Genomic DNA, 15471 nt, shown 5'->3' with positions numbered 1-15471 from the left:
TCAGGTCGTCGGCACAGCTCTGACTGAGCCATCTAAATAAGGCCTCCAGGATCAGTTCCTGCGAGGATAAAAATTCGGTGGGGCTCCAAAAAGCAGCTTGTTCGGATATTAAACCAATGTTGACAAATTGGCCATTAAAAACAGGGAAATATGGCAGGAATAAACTTAATTGCTGGTCTAAATTACACCAAAAAATAATTAGCGACTTAGAAATGAAAAACAATGTGTGGGAAATCACTGTTAACATATAAGTCATAAAATATGTTTATTTTATTTTATTTTTTGAAAAACACGCTTCAAAAAATGTCCCTGTATGATTTAGTTTTCAATTTTTTATAACTGCACCATGAGGATTTGGTATTTACCTCGAAAACAGTTCTCTTATTTTACTTCTTTTTAATGTTACTCTTTTAATATCAAATATTTCACAAAGCCTATATGAAAATAATAATCGTAAAAAGTTCTTGGCTTTGTGTTCAGAAAAATACAAGTATTTTCTTTGTTCATGTTTAGTTTGTTGCCAAAACATCTATGACCTTATTTTAAAATTAATCCTAGGTTATTGTGCAATAAGGTGCAATTTGTTCATTTATATGAACCTTATGTGGATTGAAAAAAATCAAGATAAATCTTCATGCACAGCATACAATCAGATTACCCCTGGACTATATATTTACGTTGGGTCTGATAGCAATCAATGGTTTAGCTTCATTGCATTTCAAGATGTATTTGCACCCAGTGTCCAGTGATAGTGTCCTCACCCTGGAAATAATTTAGTTGCAAATTGACTGGAAGATGGTGAAAATTGAAAGTTAAAATTAGAAATACTCATAATAAACAGCAGAAAAAAGGTCAGATGATGCCGCACTATGATGAGATTGGAATGGTTGGTAAATGAGGTTTTGTGTTTGTCGTGAGATGTATGTGACATGCCTACCCAATGTTCTTGTAATATCCAGCCTAGCAGAAGAGATTATCTGGCAAATTGACGCTGGAAAGAATTTTCTGATGGACTGGGAAATTAGAATTGCACTCTTTTCTTTGATGTGTGCAAGACTGGGTTGCATTACACAGCTAGTTCAGGCATAATATTAAATATAGTATTTAATACTTAATAGTAGAACTATCTATAGAAAACAATTATATTCTGGTTTTGATCACAAATGCCAGACTATAAAAATTCACAGTGTAAACATCTAAGGCAATCCCAAATGACTGATCTTTGTATATAATTAATATTAATTTAGCTCTGAAATCCTATTCTCCACAGTATTTCTTTTAAAGCCTCACTATATTTAGCTTCAGAATTGTAACCAGGCAGGAGTTATCAAAACAGCACAATAATCATGTTGCTCAGAGAGTTTAGAAAAGAGAGGGTAATTAAACAGCAGCAAATTAATTATTTTGGAAAACAGGATTTTTGAGCAAAAGCTGATTTGTTTTAATGTAATACACAAATTTATACTGAGCTGCTAAAGAAAGCACATTATTGATTAATCTTTAAAGGCAACCTAAGGTTATCTAAACAGCAGAGAAAAGTCCATTTTTAAATGTATTTTTAGAGTCTACATCAAGGATAAAAGTGTATTTTCACCTTTGTGCTTACCAGAGTTATTTTATTCAACTACATTTTTTCTCAGAACTCAAAAAAAAGACCCTCAAAGACAATACAGAGCTTTGGAATCGCAGCCTCTTTGTAAACCAGGATATTTGAAAGTTTAAAATATGTTCTTAAAAATTATGTTTTCGAAACAGGAATAGTCACACCAGAGAAGGAATCAAAAGTGAACACTGTGGTAGGGGCACAACAGCTTCTTCTGGCAAAAGAAGAGGATGGTGCAACTAAAAAATCAAAGCCTCCAGAGGACAATAAATTTTGTCATGAGCAGGTAAAGGAAAACGTAATAATTTAATTGCATTCTAGAACTCTTTCAAATAACTCAAGAATGAAACAGAGATGATATGCTGTTGAAATAGCAATATCAGCAAGTTATAAAAAGCACACTGACTAATATCCTGCATCTTAATTTGATTTTTTTCAGTTCTATCAATGTCCTTATTGTAACTACAATAGTAGGGACCCAAATCGCATCCAGATGCATGTCCTGTCACAGCATTCAATGCAACCTGTTATCTGCTGCCCCCTCTGCCAGGATGTCCTCAGCAACAAAATGCATCTCCAGCTTCATTTGACCCATTTGCACAGTGTGTCCCCTGACTGTGTGGAGAAACTGCTCATGACAGTAAGTGTTCCAAGTACTGATACACATGCTGCAGAAATGCACCCGGGCCCCTGGGCAATGCGTTTGTTGTGTTACAGTGTTCAGGTAGCCTGAGGAGGGAAGTGGGTCAGGACTCCTAGGTTTTGTTGCCAGCTCATCCAGTCACTGATGTCCCTTGGGAAAATGGATTTCAAAGATGCTGAAAACCTACAGTTCCTCATTGATGTTAACCTTGGAAAAATCAAGCCTGTCTATGTCTCTAAGTGCACACCTGTAAATTGGGTCTAATAATATCCAGGTCTCAGAGGTATTGTGACTCCTGTTTGTAATATAACAGGAGTTCCCCGTAGAATGGAGTTCCCAAACGTAGAAGAATTCCTGTGTATAGCTAGGCTGTACTTGCATTATAATACATGAAATACACTGTAAAATATCATTAATGGTGCTAACTGGAGAACAGAATTATCTTGTACAGAATGTCCTGTTTCTTGCTTTCTGCCTCTGCATAAAAGACCCTTTCTTTTTTCATGAATAAAATGTAAGTACGAAGCAGAAAAGCAAGTACAAAAATAGGCAGCAGTCCGATTAGGTCAGTTCTTTAGGACATGGAATATATGCTTTCAAGTACCTACCCTGGATCAGGCAGGGAGTTGAACTGGCTTCTCCATAATTAGGGTGAATGTTATAACCAGCAAATTCGATTTGGAGGATGAATCCCATTCTAGCCTCACCAGGAAAACCCTGTTCTCCACTGCAAAAATTGTACAAATCATGTTAAAATAATGAACTTCTATGAAAGAATAATGACTCGGCACCATTCAAAACAATGTCAGTAAAGACACAATCAGGTCTAGAAAGTATTTAATATTAAATCGGAGATTCACTTAGAAAACAGGCCTCCTAAGACACCCTGATTCTGGTTGTTTTGCCTTTTTAGAAGGAAATGCACTTGGAAATCTCAACGATCCACCTCCTTAAGCATTTATTTCTGTATTCATAGACTCCGCCTTCATTTATATGGTTGTGGTTGTAGCCCTATTGCCTCATTTCCAAGTAGAGTGGCAAAAAAATAAAAAAGAATTGAAAGAGCTCTTGACTGAAGGTCTAAGGTTCCTTGTGCCTAGTGCTGATGATCAAATACAGAACTGAGGATCCACAAAAGCAGTTTAAAGTTTTCTTTCTTCTTTTATTTTCCTTGGGTTTCTATTAACTCTAGCTCTGCCAGACCATGTAATTTTGGCCCACCACAAGGAAAATGCCATAGAAATTTAACTTTAGCAGACCCTTTTAGGAAAAAATGTGGAAAAAATGGAAAAAGAAAACCTTTCTACTGAGGATTATTAGCTTTCTTTTCAAGTTCTCCATGATTCCCTCTATGCTGATAAGAGCACAACTTTGAAATCTCTCCTGTCAGGTCATGTGGACTTATTGCACTGTTCCTGAGAGGAAAAAAATGGTTGTTTGACAGAAAAAGAGGTTGAAAAACATAATCTGCATCATCTAAATTTTCCTAGTTGCTAACACTAATATACTCTGTCCATATCTGAACTCTCTGATGACAAAATAAATAGCATTTATCTTTACCCACACCATTGTTTTTTAGAAGTCCTTCCCTCCCTCCCTCCCAAACAAAATCAAAGTCACTATTCCTCTGAGAGGATCATATTAATACCATGTTTAAATTATAAATATACTAAGCCCAGGGCATTTAAAAATTTGTCTTGAATTTTTTTTTCCAATAGGCAATTGGTATAAATACACACATACATATATTTATAATTCTTATGTATCCTAATAAAGATTTAAAATAATTTGTGCTTACCAGAGAACAAAGGGTATTTCTACTCATACTTAGTAACATACGTAGCTCCCATTATTATAGTACGTTACCACTCAGAAATCTCTTCTCTGAATATTCTTGTTACTTCTGTAAGAAGTAAGGAAGTACTATCCTTATGTCAGAGATGAGGAGCTGCAGGACAATCTGAACTGATTTAACCAAGGTCATTTAGACAGAATCTGGCAGTGCAGGAGTTTGAACCCAGTCCTGCTAAGTCTTAGTCTTAATGCCTAGACAACCGTTTATTTCAGATATGAGTGTGTTTTAAAGAGCTAAACAAGAAGAAAACAAGAAGTGTTGAGCAAATATTCATGTCACCTTACTAAACTGAGTACTGTTAGACACCTATAATAGTACATCCATCAAAGACTTCTGTCTATAATTTGAAAGCATAACACACATTTGGAAGCAGTCTGAATAAGATACGTAAGCAACTGAAGACAAGAAAGAGAAAAATCATGTTTCAAATGGAAAGAAGTTTTTATTTATGTATGGAAATAAACTTATAATTTTCTTTCAACAATCATGGAAGGTCCAGCATTTGTTTAAAACACAATACAGGTGCAGTGAAGTGGGAAAGCCCTTAGTCAAGAACTGACTGGTGACCATATCTCAACATTTTATCTGTCTGTGAAGGATGTCCAAGGAGAATTCCCCTGATAAATCCAACCAACTGGACTTAGCCGTCAAAACCTTTGTGGTGACATTGAGACCAATGTCAAAGACTGAACCAAGATCTCGGTTTAGTATTGTCAATCTTTGATCCTGATATGGTGAATCTTTAGAATTATAATTTCATATTGCTGTATAGTATTAAATAGTGTGACTTGTCCTGTAATAAGAGCGTGTTCTTGGTTTTCAAAGGTTCCTGTACCGGATGTCATGATGCCCAATAGTATGTTATTGCCAGCAGCTGCTTCAGAGAAATCTGAACGTGACACACCTGCAACAATTACAGCTGAGGGATCTGGGAAATATCCAGGTATGCAAGAAAAAGCCCAGACGTAAAAACTAAGCATGGGCAACTTACGAATTTAGAAACCACTGGTTTCTTAGTAAAGTGAATCCTGTTTTGGCTTGCACATAGCCACAGAGACAAAAAGAGAAAAATTACAAGGGGCCTGGATTTGGCTGACTGCAACCATGCAGAGCTACTAGGATGCACATATATGCCACATGTATGTTGCTTGTGGTAGTGGCCTAGCCGCTTTGAAGGTAAGACCCTCCTTCTTTAACCAGCAAATAGGACCCAGTCCTAAAAGGCAGTGGCACTTTCACAAACATCAGTGGATAACGGTAGGCAAATGATCCTGCCTGCCTTTCCGTAGCAGATTTCTTATCCTGGACTCTTACTGTATTCTGTGCTGTGAAGCTACTTTGCTGCTTCTCACAGCATGCTCTTCCCTCTCTCCTCAGACCACCTTCTTCCTCCTTTCTAATCACCTGTCCTACCTGTTGACTGCATTTGAAATCCCTCCCTCTTCCCTACTGTTGTATTTCTTTTTCTTTTTTGGTGCTCCCATTGTACCAATAAACCCCTGCCTTATGACAAAGAGAAGCCCTGTGCCACTCCCAGGCCCACTGCCACTGCCATTCTGATCATCATGCTTGGATTTTATTACTTTTTTTTAACTTCATGTTGGTCCTGTCTGCTTTATTCTCTGAGGGAAAGATGGGTGGCTATGCTTTGCTAGACCAACACGTGGTGTACCAGATGCCTCTCTTAATTTCTGATTTAAAACAAACCCAAATATTAATACTATGTGCTATTCTCTTCTACTTGTGTAAAATACACTTAACTTTCTTTAACTAGGTGAAAATCCTGTGGATGAGAAAAATACCCCTGGGACTGATGAATCAAAAACTGGAATGGAAATTAAGACCGAGGAACAGAAGCCACCTAAGGAATCTACTGAAACGCCAGATTGGAATAAGAGCAGCAGTAAAGATATAAAGACCACTGACTCAGTGACGGATCAGCTAAATGAACAGCAGAAGAAGCAACAGCTCTCTGTTTCTGACCGCCATGTCTATAAGTACCGCTGTAACCATTGTAGCTTGGCTTTTAAGACTATGCAGAAGCTTCAGATACATTCCCAGTATCACGCTATTCGGGCAGCTACCATGTGTAGCCTCTGCCAACGTAGCTTCCGTACATTCCAGGCTTTAAAAAAACACTTGGAAGCAGGCCACCCTGAACTCAATGAAGCTGAACTTCAGCAGCTGTGTGCATCTTTACCTGTCAATGGTGAACTCTGGGCAGAAAGTGAAAGTATGGCGCAAGATGATCATGCGCTAGAACAGGAAATAGAAAGAGATTATGAGATGGACCAGGAAGGTAAAGCAAGTCCTGTAGGAAGTGATAGTAGCTCTATTCCAGATGATATGGGCTCAGAACCAAAGCGGACCTTACCTTTTCGAAAAGGGCCAAATTTTACTATGGAAAAATTTCTAGATCCATCTCGCCCATATAAGTGTACAGTGTGTAAAGAGTCCTTCACCCAAAAGAACATTCTCTTGGTCCACTATAACTCAGTGTCCCATCTACATAAACTCAAAAAGGTTTTGCAGGAAGCATCAAGTCCTGTCCCTCAAGAAACCAACAACAGCACTGACAACAAACCCTACAAATGCAGCATTTGCAATGTTGCGTATAGCCAAAGCTCTACATTGGAAATCCATATGAGATCTGTGCTTCATCAGACAAAGGCAAGGGCTGCAAAATTAGAACCAAGTGGTAACATAAGTAGCGGAAATAGCGTAGCAGGGAATGTTAATAGCCCCAGCCAAGGAATGCTAGAATCTATGAGCTTACCAGCAGTTAACAGCAAAGAAACACATTTAGATGCCAAAGAATTAAATAAAAAGCAAGCTTCTGAATTAATTTCTGCTCAGCCTACGCATCACCCACCCCAGTCACCAGCACAACTTCAAATGCAGCTACAGCATGAACTGCAACAGCAAGCTGCGTTCTTTCAACCCCAGTTTCTAAACCCAGCTTTTTTGCCTCATTTTCCAATGACACCAGAAGCACTGCTGCAATTTCAACAGCCTCAGTTCCTTTTCCCATTCTATATACCTGGGACAGAATTCAGTTTAAGCCCAGATCTGGGTTTGCCTGGTTCTGCGACATTCGGTATGCCTGGAATGGCTGGTATGACAGGATCACTGCTAGAAGATTTGAAGCAGCAGATACAAACTCAGCACCATGTTGGCCAAACCCAGCTACAGATACTGCAGCAACAAGCACAGCAGTATCAATCCACCCAACCTCAACTTCAGTCCCAGAAACAGCAGCAGCAAAGTAGCAAGCTGATGAAAGCGGAGCAAAATACCTTAATAAGTACAGACTGCCAGCTGATAAAGGATATGCCATCATATAAGGAGTCAGAAGAAATTTCTGAGAAACAAGAGAAGCCAAAGCAAGAATTTACTAATGAAAATGAAGGACTAAAAGAAAGCAAAGATATGAAAAAGCCAAAATCCTCAGAACCGGCCATTCCACCACCCAGAATAGCTTCTGGAGCAAGGGGAAATGCAGCCAAAGCTTTGCTGGAGAACTTTGGGTTTGAGTTAGTTATCCAATACAACGAGAACAGACAAAAAGTGCAGAAAAAAGGCAAGACTGGTGAAGGTGAAAACACAGACAAACTGGAATGTGGAACCTGCAGTAAACTCTTTTCCAACATTCTTATTTTGAAAAGTCATCAAGAACATGTACATGGACAGTTTTTTCCATATGGGGCGTTAGAAAAGTTTGCCCGACAGTACAGAGAGGCATATGACAAGCTTTATCCAATATCTCCGTCTTCTCCAGAAACACCACCACCTCCACCACCGCCTCCTCCACCACCACCACCGCCTCCTCCTCCAACTCCTTCTCAAACTTCTTCAGCTGGGGCTGGAAAAATTCAAAACACAACTCCCACTCCTTTGCAAGCTCCACCACCCACACCACCACCGCCGCCTCCTCCACCACCTCCACCCCCTCCTCCACCACCACCACCGTCAGCACCACCTCAAGTCCAGCTTCCAGTTTCACTTGATCTCCCACTTTTCCCTCCAATTATGATGCAGCCCGTGCAGCATCCTGCGTTGCCTCCTCAGCTTGCCCTCCAGTTGCCACCAATGGATACTTTATCTGCAGATCTTACACAGCTTTGTCAGCAGCAGCTGGGGTTAGATCCAAACTTCCTGCGGCACTCTCAGTTCAAGCGTCCGCGTACAAGAATCACAGATGACCAGTTAAAAATCTTGCGGGCTTATTTTGATATTAACAATTCTCCAAGTGAAGAGCAGATCCAAGAAATGGCTGAGAAATCTGGTCTTTCACAGAAAGTTATCAAGCACTGGTTTCGTAATACTCTGTTTAAAGAACGACAGAGAAATAAAGATTCTCCTTATAACTTCAGCAACCCTCCCATAACAGTATTGGAAGATATCAGAATAGATCCTCAACCCTCAGCTGTAGAACCTTACAAGTCTGATGCATCTTTCAGCAAGAGATCATCTAGGACTCGGTTTACTGACTACCAGCTTCGTGTCCTGCAAGACTTCTTTGACACAAATGCTTATCCAAAGGATGATGAAATCGAACAACTTTCAACTGTACTTAACCTACCTACTCGAGTTATTGTCGTATGGTTCCAAAATGCACGACAAAAAGCTCGCAAAAGTTATGAAAATCAAGCTGAAACTAAAGACAATGAGAAAAGGGAACTGACGAATGAGCGTTACATTCGAACCAGCAACATGCAGTATCAGTGCAAAAAGTGCAGCGTGGTTTTTCCCAGGATCTTTGATTTGATTACACATCAGAAAAAGCAGTGTTATAAAGATGAAGATGACGATGCTCAAGATGAAAGCCAAACTGAAGATTCTATGGATGCCTCTGATCAAACAGTGTATAAGAACTGCACAGTTTCTGGCCAAAACGACTCATCAAAAAGCCTGGCAGTCACAGCAGCAAGCTCTGGCTCTGGTTCTAGTACTCCTTTGAATCCATCACCCAAACCAGAACCTGACAAGGCTTCTCCTAAACCAGAGTCCACAGAAAAACCAAAACAAAATGAAACCATCTCTAAACAAACCGATGCAGCTTCCCAAAGCATCAAACCAGTGCAGTCTACACCAGTGACCTCTTCTGACCCTCAGCCCTCAGCTTCTCAACCACAACAACAAAAACAATCACAGATAGTAGGGAGACCTCCTTCTGCATCACAAACCACACCTGTTCCTTCCAGTCCTTTACCAATTTCAATGACTCCTCTACAGAACAGTCTACCTCCTCAGTTATTACAGTACCAATGTGATCAGTGTACAGTTGCCTTTCCAACTCTAGAACTTTGGCAAGAGCACCAGCACATGCATTTCCTAGCAGCCCAAAACCAATTTCTTCACTCTCAGTTTTTAGAAAGACCAGTGGATATGCCCTATATGATATTTGACCCAAATAATCCTTTGATGACTGGACAGTTACTTAATAGCTCTCTTGCTCAGATGCCACCGCAAACCGGATCATCACACGCAGCACACCCTGCTACAGTTTCTGGTTCCCTGAAACGAAAACTAGATGATAAAGAAGACAACAACTGTAGTGAGAAAGAGGGAGGGAACAGTGGAGAAGATCAACATCGTGATAAGCGTTTAAGAACTACAATTACTCCAGAGCAGCTGGAAATACTCTATGAAAAGTACCTACTAGATTCCAACCCCACCAGAAAGATGCTAGATCACATTGCACGTGAAGTAGGACTGAAAAAGAGAGTTGTACAAGTCTGGTTTCAGAACACAAGAGCCCGAGAAAGAAAGGGACAGTTCCGTGCAGTTGGTCCAGCCCAGTCCCATAAAAGGTGTCCTTTTTGTCGGGCTCTGTTTAAAGCAAAATCAGCTTTAGAAAGTCACATTCGCTCTCGACATTGGAATGAAGGAAAACAGGCTGGTTATAGTTTGCCTCCAAGTCCTTTGATATCAACTGAAGATGGAGGAGAAAGTCCCCAAAAGTACATATTTTTTGATTACCCATCACTGCCATTAGCAAAAACTGAGTTATCAAGTGAAAATGAGTTAGCCTCCACTGTATCAACCCCTGTTAGCAAAACTGCAGAAATGTCACCGAAGAACCTCTTAAGTCCTTCTTCTTTTAAAGCAGAGTCTAGTGAGGATATAGAAAATTTGAATGCCCCTCCTGCTGACTCTGGATATGATCAAAACAAGACTGACTTCGATGAGACTTCATCAATTAATACAGCGATTAGTGATGCCACAACAGGTGATGAGGGAAACAATGAAATGGAAAGCACGACTGGCAGTTCAGGGGATGCAAAACCTGCATCGCCTCCCAAAGAACCCAAACCACTTGTAAATGACACGCTACCAAAAGCTGCAACGACACCTACAAATGAGAATACCGATGATAAGTTTCTCTTTTCCCTAACAAGCCCTTCAATACATTTCAGTGAAAAAGATGGTGATCATGACCAAAGTTACTACATTACTGATGACCCAGATGATAATGCTGACCGCAGTGAAACTTCAAGCATAGCTGATCCAAGTTCACCTAACCCATTTGGAACTAGCAATCCCTTTAAATCCAAAAACAGTGATAGGCCAGGCCACAAACGTTTCCGAACACAAATGAGTAACCTTCAGCTTAAAGTTCTCAAGGCTTGCTTTAGTGACTATCGGACTCCAACCATGCAGGAGTGCGAAATGCTAGGGAATGAGATAGGCCTGCCCAAACGTGTGGTCCAGGTCTGGTTTCAGAATGCCCGGGCTAAAGAAAAGAAATTCAAAATTAACATAGGGAAGCCATTCATGATAAATCAGACTGGACCTGATGGGACAAAGCCAGAATGTTCTCTATGTGGCGTGAAATATTCTGCGCGTTTATCCATAAGAGATCATATCTTTTCCAAACAACATATTACAAAAGTGAGGGAAACTGTGGGAAGTCAGCTAGATCGGGAGAAAGATTATTTAGCTCCTACAACGGTTAGACAGCTGATGGCACAGCAAGAATTGGATCGTATAAAGAAGGCTACTGACGTGCTAGGATTAACAGTACAACAGCCAGGCATGATGGACAGCAGTTCTCTTCATGGTATCAGTTTGCCAGCAGCTTATCCAGGACTCCCTGGCCTTCCTCCTGTTCTTCTGCCTGGAATGAATGGTCCATCCTCCTTACCTGGATTTCCACAAAGTTCAAACAGTAAGTCTATAAGGGGATGATTTTCTCATTTTATGAATCTTGTCATGTTGCATAGTCAGCATCCCCTTTTAAAACACAGCATAGCATGCATTTATATTTTGCTTGTGAGACTGGTGTGTGTTGCTGTAGCCTGGATGATATCTCTGATTTTGAGAAAAAAAGAAAAAGATAATTTTAGTTGAAATCTGATAGACAGAATATCAGGCTTCTATAACAAAAGCAGTGTAACAATACCAATGTTATGGGTTTGCTTGTTTTGAATGATACTCCTTTAGACAAAACTTGGGTTAGAATGTTGTATGCAAATTTTGTGTATGCAAATATTTAAGTAACATCTGAGGAAGCACAAAATAGTAATTCCCACATTATTGATCCATCAGGCCACCCCTTAGACCAGTACAACCTGTTGTTTCATTCAGAATAAATATTTAAAATAAAATGCTCTCCAAGACCCTCTGTTATAATTATGCATAATTGCCTGCTAAGATAAGAAGGCTCCTGTTGAAGGTGATTTGTAATTATAGTTTCGTTCTGATCCAAATTCTAGGAGTTGCTGAGTATCTCCTACCCCTAGTTTGTAAAGTCATTGCAGACATGTACCACTTAATTTGGGCTTGCACATTTAACTGGACACGTAACTGCTTACTGGCTGGATTGACCCTGATTCTGTTTTTTAGTCATATTGAAAAGCATTTCCTCTTGCAATAAGTTTCACTGAAGTTAGACAATCAAGTTTTCTGCAGGATGATTTGTTTAGTTTTCGAAGACTGAACCTAATATATTTTCTTGTATTAGGCTCCAATTTTGCAGTCAGAGTTCATTGTGAGTGCAGCCTTGCAGATTGAAGCTCTCCCATTCATCTTCTAACTTTGCAGATTCATATCAAATATGTGCACAGTGGAGTTAGGGAGCTGGTTAAGACCCCTCACCTCATTTTATCCAGTAATTCCACTTGCTGTTGATCTCTAAACTTTGATTAAGAAAGCAACTCACTTTGGCAAGTAAGGTAGGGGCTTAACCACCAGTGTTGTTAGACATATTAAGAGTGTAGCAATGTGTTCTCTGCTACCCAGCTCTGCTTTGATTGATGATGATCGTGTTATTGTTTCCCTAAGTGGTGGTCAAAGCATCTTGTTTTTCTCTTCATTGGATCAGAATGGCTTTCCTTCCACAATGGAGTCTTTGGCTGAGTGCCCTCTGGCTTTTGTCAAACAGTTATTGGCACAGAGAGTGCATATAAAGGAAATATAAAGTTGCTGCATTTCCTTCTTAATGGCATACAGTGTCCAGGTCCAAAAATGACTGGTCATTGTTCATTAAAATTATAGATATTGTTTCTCCATATAACTTTGCTAAATAGCTTTGGTTAGGTTAACCTTCAGGTAAAATGGCCTCCAGAAAACTCAGGTTTTGTCTATACTACTAAATTATATTTGCTTGGGAAGGTATTATTACATACTTCTACTTTCAAAACTGAAGTCTCCATGCAAAATGAGCCTTGGGAGTGGTTCTGGACCTATAAGAGGATCTCAGCTGTGATCAGAAGTTGTTTAGGAGAATGCTGTTGACCCAGGCCAAAACAGTGCCAGTGACCATTCTTACTGTTTAACTTTACAGATGGTTTAGTTTCAGTTTTTTTGGGAAATGCTCCGTGGTACTGTTTAACTTGCTATTAACAATTTAGCCTCAGAGTCTGTAAATCGTTCTGTTAATAATACAAAACATATTATTGCAGGCCAACTGGTCCATACTAATTTAATTTTCAGATTTTCTAATTTCCACCAAATATCTTTTCTTTGAGATAAATTTAGATCATTAGTACTGTTGCACACACAGTGCACTGCCAATTGAGATGGATTTTTACCCCTTTTCATCTTGCATCTTCTTAAGGTTAATTAGCCCATTGTGGACAAAACCCACTGTGTAAACTAGCTAGTAGAATCTTGTTGTTAACTTTCTCTTTTGCCATATGCTAAATAGCTCCTACATCCCCCGTTTAGTTGCCTGGCAAATACTTGCATGCATAAATCTCCATTCCCTAATGATACATAATGGAGCAGTCATAGTGAATGGAAAAAATATATTATTTTAATCATTCTTCATAGAAAAATAATAATTTGCTCAGATGTTATTCAGTGCATGTTCAACACTGGTATTTTCTGCAACTATTAAAACATTTCTATTTTTTCTCTACCCTGCTTTCGCTGATAGTTCACATTAATATTTGATGTTGAGAATTGTTCAAGAAGTATCTTTTTGGAAGTAGAGTTCCAAGCAAGCTTTTCTTTGGCTACAGTTCTAGCCGTGTGTATATTCTCAGCCAGCATGACAATTGCTCTGCATCATTCTTTGCATGAAGGATTTTCTGAAGCTAACTCCCTGATGACTCACTACCCTATACTTCAAGTCTACTTCTTGTTAATTCCACCAAAAGTGTGTCATTTCTTCTCTTTTGGACTCAATTCCAAAAATGCACTTCAGAAGAAGTTCCAGTGGGATCCCTTATAGTTAAATCTTTACCTCTTTTCACTGATGCTTACAGGGCTGGTAATTGTATTTCCTGCAACAAAGCACAACCACTCTGTCCCACATGTTTATTTAAAGGACAATGTCAACATTAGTAAGATCCTCACTTTTAAAGAATATGTTTACTGTTTGCTAAGACAGGGTACTAATGAAACTATAATAGTAAACATCACATTTAAAATTCTCTTTTGTGTTTCCCTTTACTCATGCTAGACAGAGAAATTAGCCTTATTATTTTCACTGGTTAATACAAATTTATGAGGGACTTAATTTTGATGTTCTTGCATCCAGTATTGTTTATGGGTTTCCAAAAAAGGTACAAAACCTAGCTAAATTTTGAAAAATACTATTTTTTAAAGTGCAATATTTGATTTTACTGAAATTTTGAAATGGGACTCTTGAAAATAATGCTAAATCAGAAAAGATTGAAATATTCAAAGTACGGCTCATTTTGTCTTCTTTATGTAGTGCTCAAACTGGACTTCTATTTGCAAAGATTGTTAGATTTGACAAAACAAGTTTGCTTTACTTCTGAATGAAGGTATCCATTAACTTTGAATTCAGTTCTTTTGTTCTAAAACAAGTGGTTTTTCATGTCATTATTATTGTGTCATTCTAGGATGATATGTCAAAGAATACTCTCACCTATGAGATGTACTTCTCTAGATAATGCGTTATATCCATTGTGAGCAAGAATATACTTATACCATCTTGTGGGCATCAATTGCTGAGCAAAGTCTCGAAATTACTGCTGTTTGCTCAGTGTAATTCCTAGTATGGAGTTGTATGGTGGAATTCTAATTCATACTGAATTTTAGTTCTGGCTTGTCTGTGTTCTTCAAGCCCCTTCATATTTTCTAGGTGACTGTAGACAGAAGAGTTCACCTGCTGTTTTCATCTGTTCTTAAAATTCACATTCTCTTTTCTTCTTAGCTTTGTGTATTTGCCTATGATAGCTTGCAGAAAACTAGTGCTTCATCTTGCTTCCATCTATTAATACTGGCTCTATGAACCTTTTAATGTCATCATCATTACCACAGGTTCTTTGCGCATCACTTAAGCCTGGGCTGCCTTGAAGATTCACAGCAGCTTTTTCCAAGAATGCACACATCACTGGGTAATATGTACTTAGTGGTTTTAGAAATCTTATCAAGAGAGAAATTTGATTCAGCAGCAATTACTTTTCTTATTATTAGGGCACTAAATTCTGTTCTCTGTTTGCTTTTGGCCCATTGGTGGCAGTTTCATTTTAATTTTTTTAGTCCTCTGATTTCTTCAAGAGAAAGGGAAGTCTCTCCTCTTTGATAGTCACTTAAAAGAGTTAGTAGGATTAGAATGTTTCATCAAGATTACTGGATTTTCTATTCTATATCTCTCATTTCTGGAAATGAGGCATTAGTTTCATCAAGTTTTCTTCATTTAGTTTTGGAAATCCTCAGTTCCACATTTAACTTCCAATAAAACAGGTGGATATTCTGTTGCAGCATGTCTGGATATTTAACTGAATTCTATGCATTTCAAGTAAACTCCAAAGAATATCTGGAAAACAGAATAGATTTTGGCTGCTCTGGGCATCACCAGTGTGAGCAGACTGACGACAGCATGATGTGTAGGTGTTGAAGAGGTTAAGAATAGAAAGAAATTGTAAAATCCTAAGTAGGTGACAAGCCCAA

General features: G+C 38.9%; 1 protein-coding gene across 5 annotated transcripts in view; it reads left to right on the top strand.

Annotated features, from left to right (window-relative positions):
• ZFHX4 (zinc finger homeobox 4) overlaps positions 1-15471 on the top strand; it is a 156837-nt gene that overhangs the window by 135424 nt on the left and 5942 nt on the right. For all 5 annotated transcript variants that reach the window (XM_071803994.1, XM_071803996.1, XM_065831274.2 and 2 more), the window contains 4 exons: positions 1756-1889; positions 2043-2243; positions 4927-5044; positions 5876-11272. In XM_071803994.1, the coding sequence (XP_071660095.1) occupies positions 1756-1889; positions 2043-2243; positions 4927-5044; positions 5876-11272 (5850 nt within the window). The remainder of the gene's footprint in view (positions 1-1755; positions 1890-2042; positions 2244-4926; positions 5045-5875; positions 11273-15471) is intronic.

The sequence above is a fragment of the Patagioenas fasciata genome, chromosome 2 (assembly GCF_037038585.1).
Source record: "Patagioenas fasciata isolate bPatFas1 chromosome 2, bPatFas1.hap1, whole genome shotgun sequence".
Lineage (NCBI taxonomy): Eukaryota > Metazoa > Chordata > Aves > Columbiformes > Columbidae > Patagioenas > Patagioenas fasciata.
Note: the sequence above shows the minus strand (reverse complement) of the source record. Positions and strands in the feature narration are given on the sequence as shown.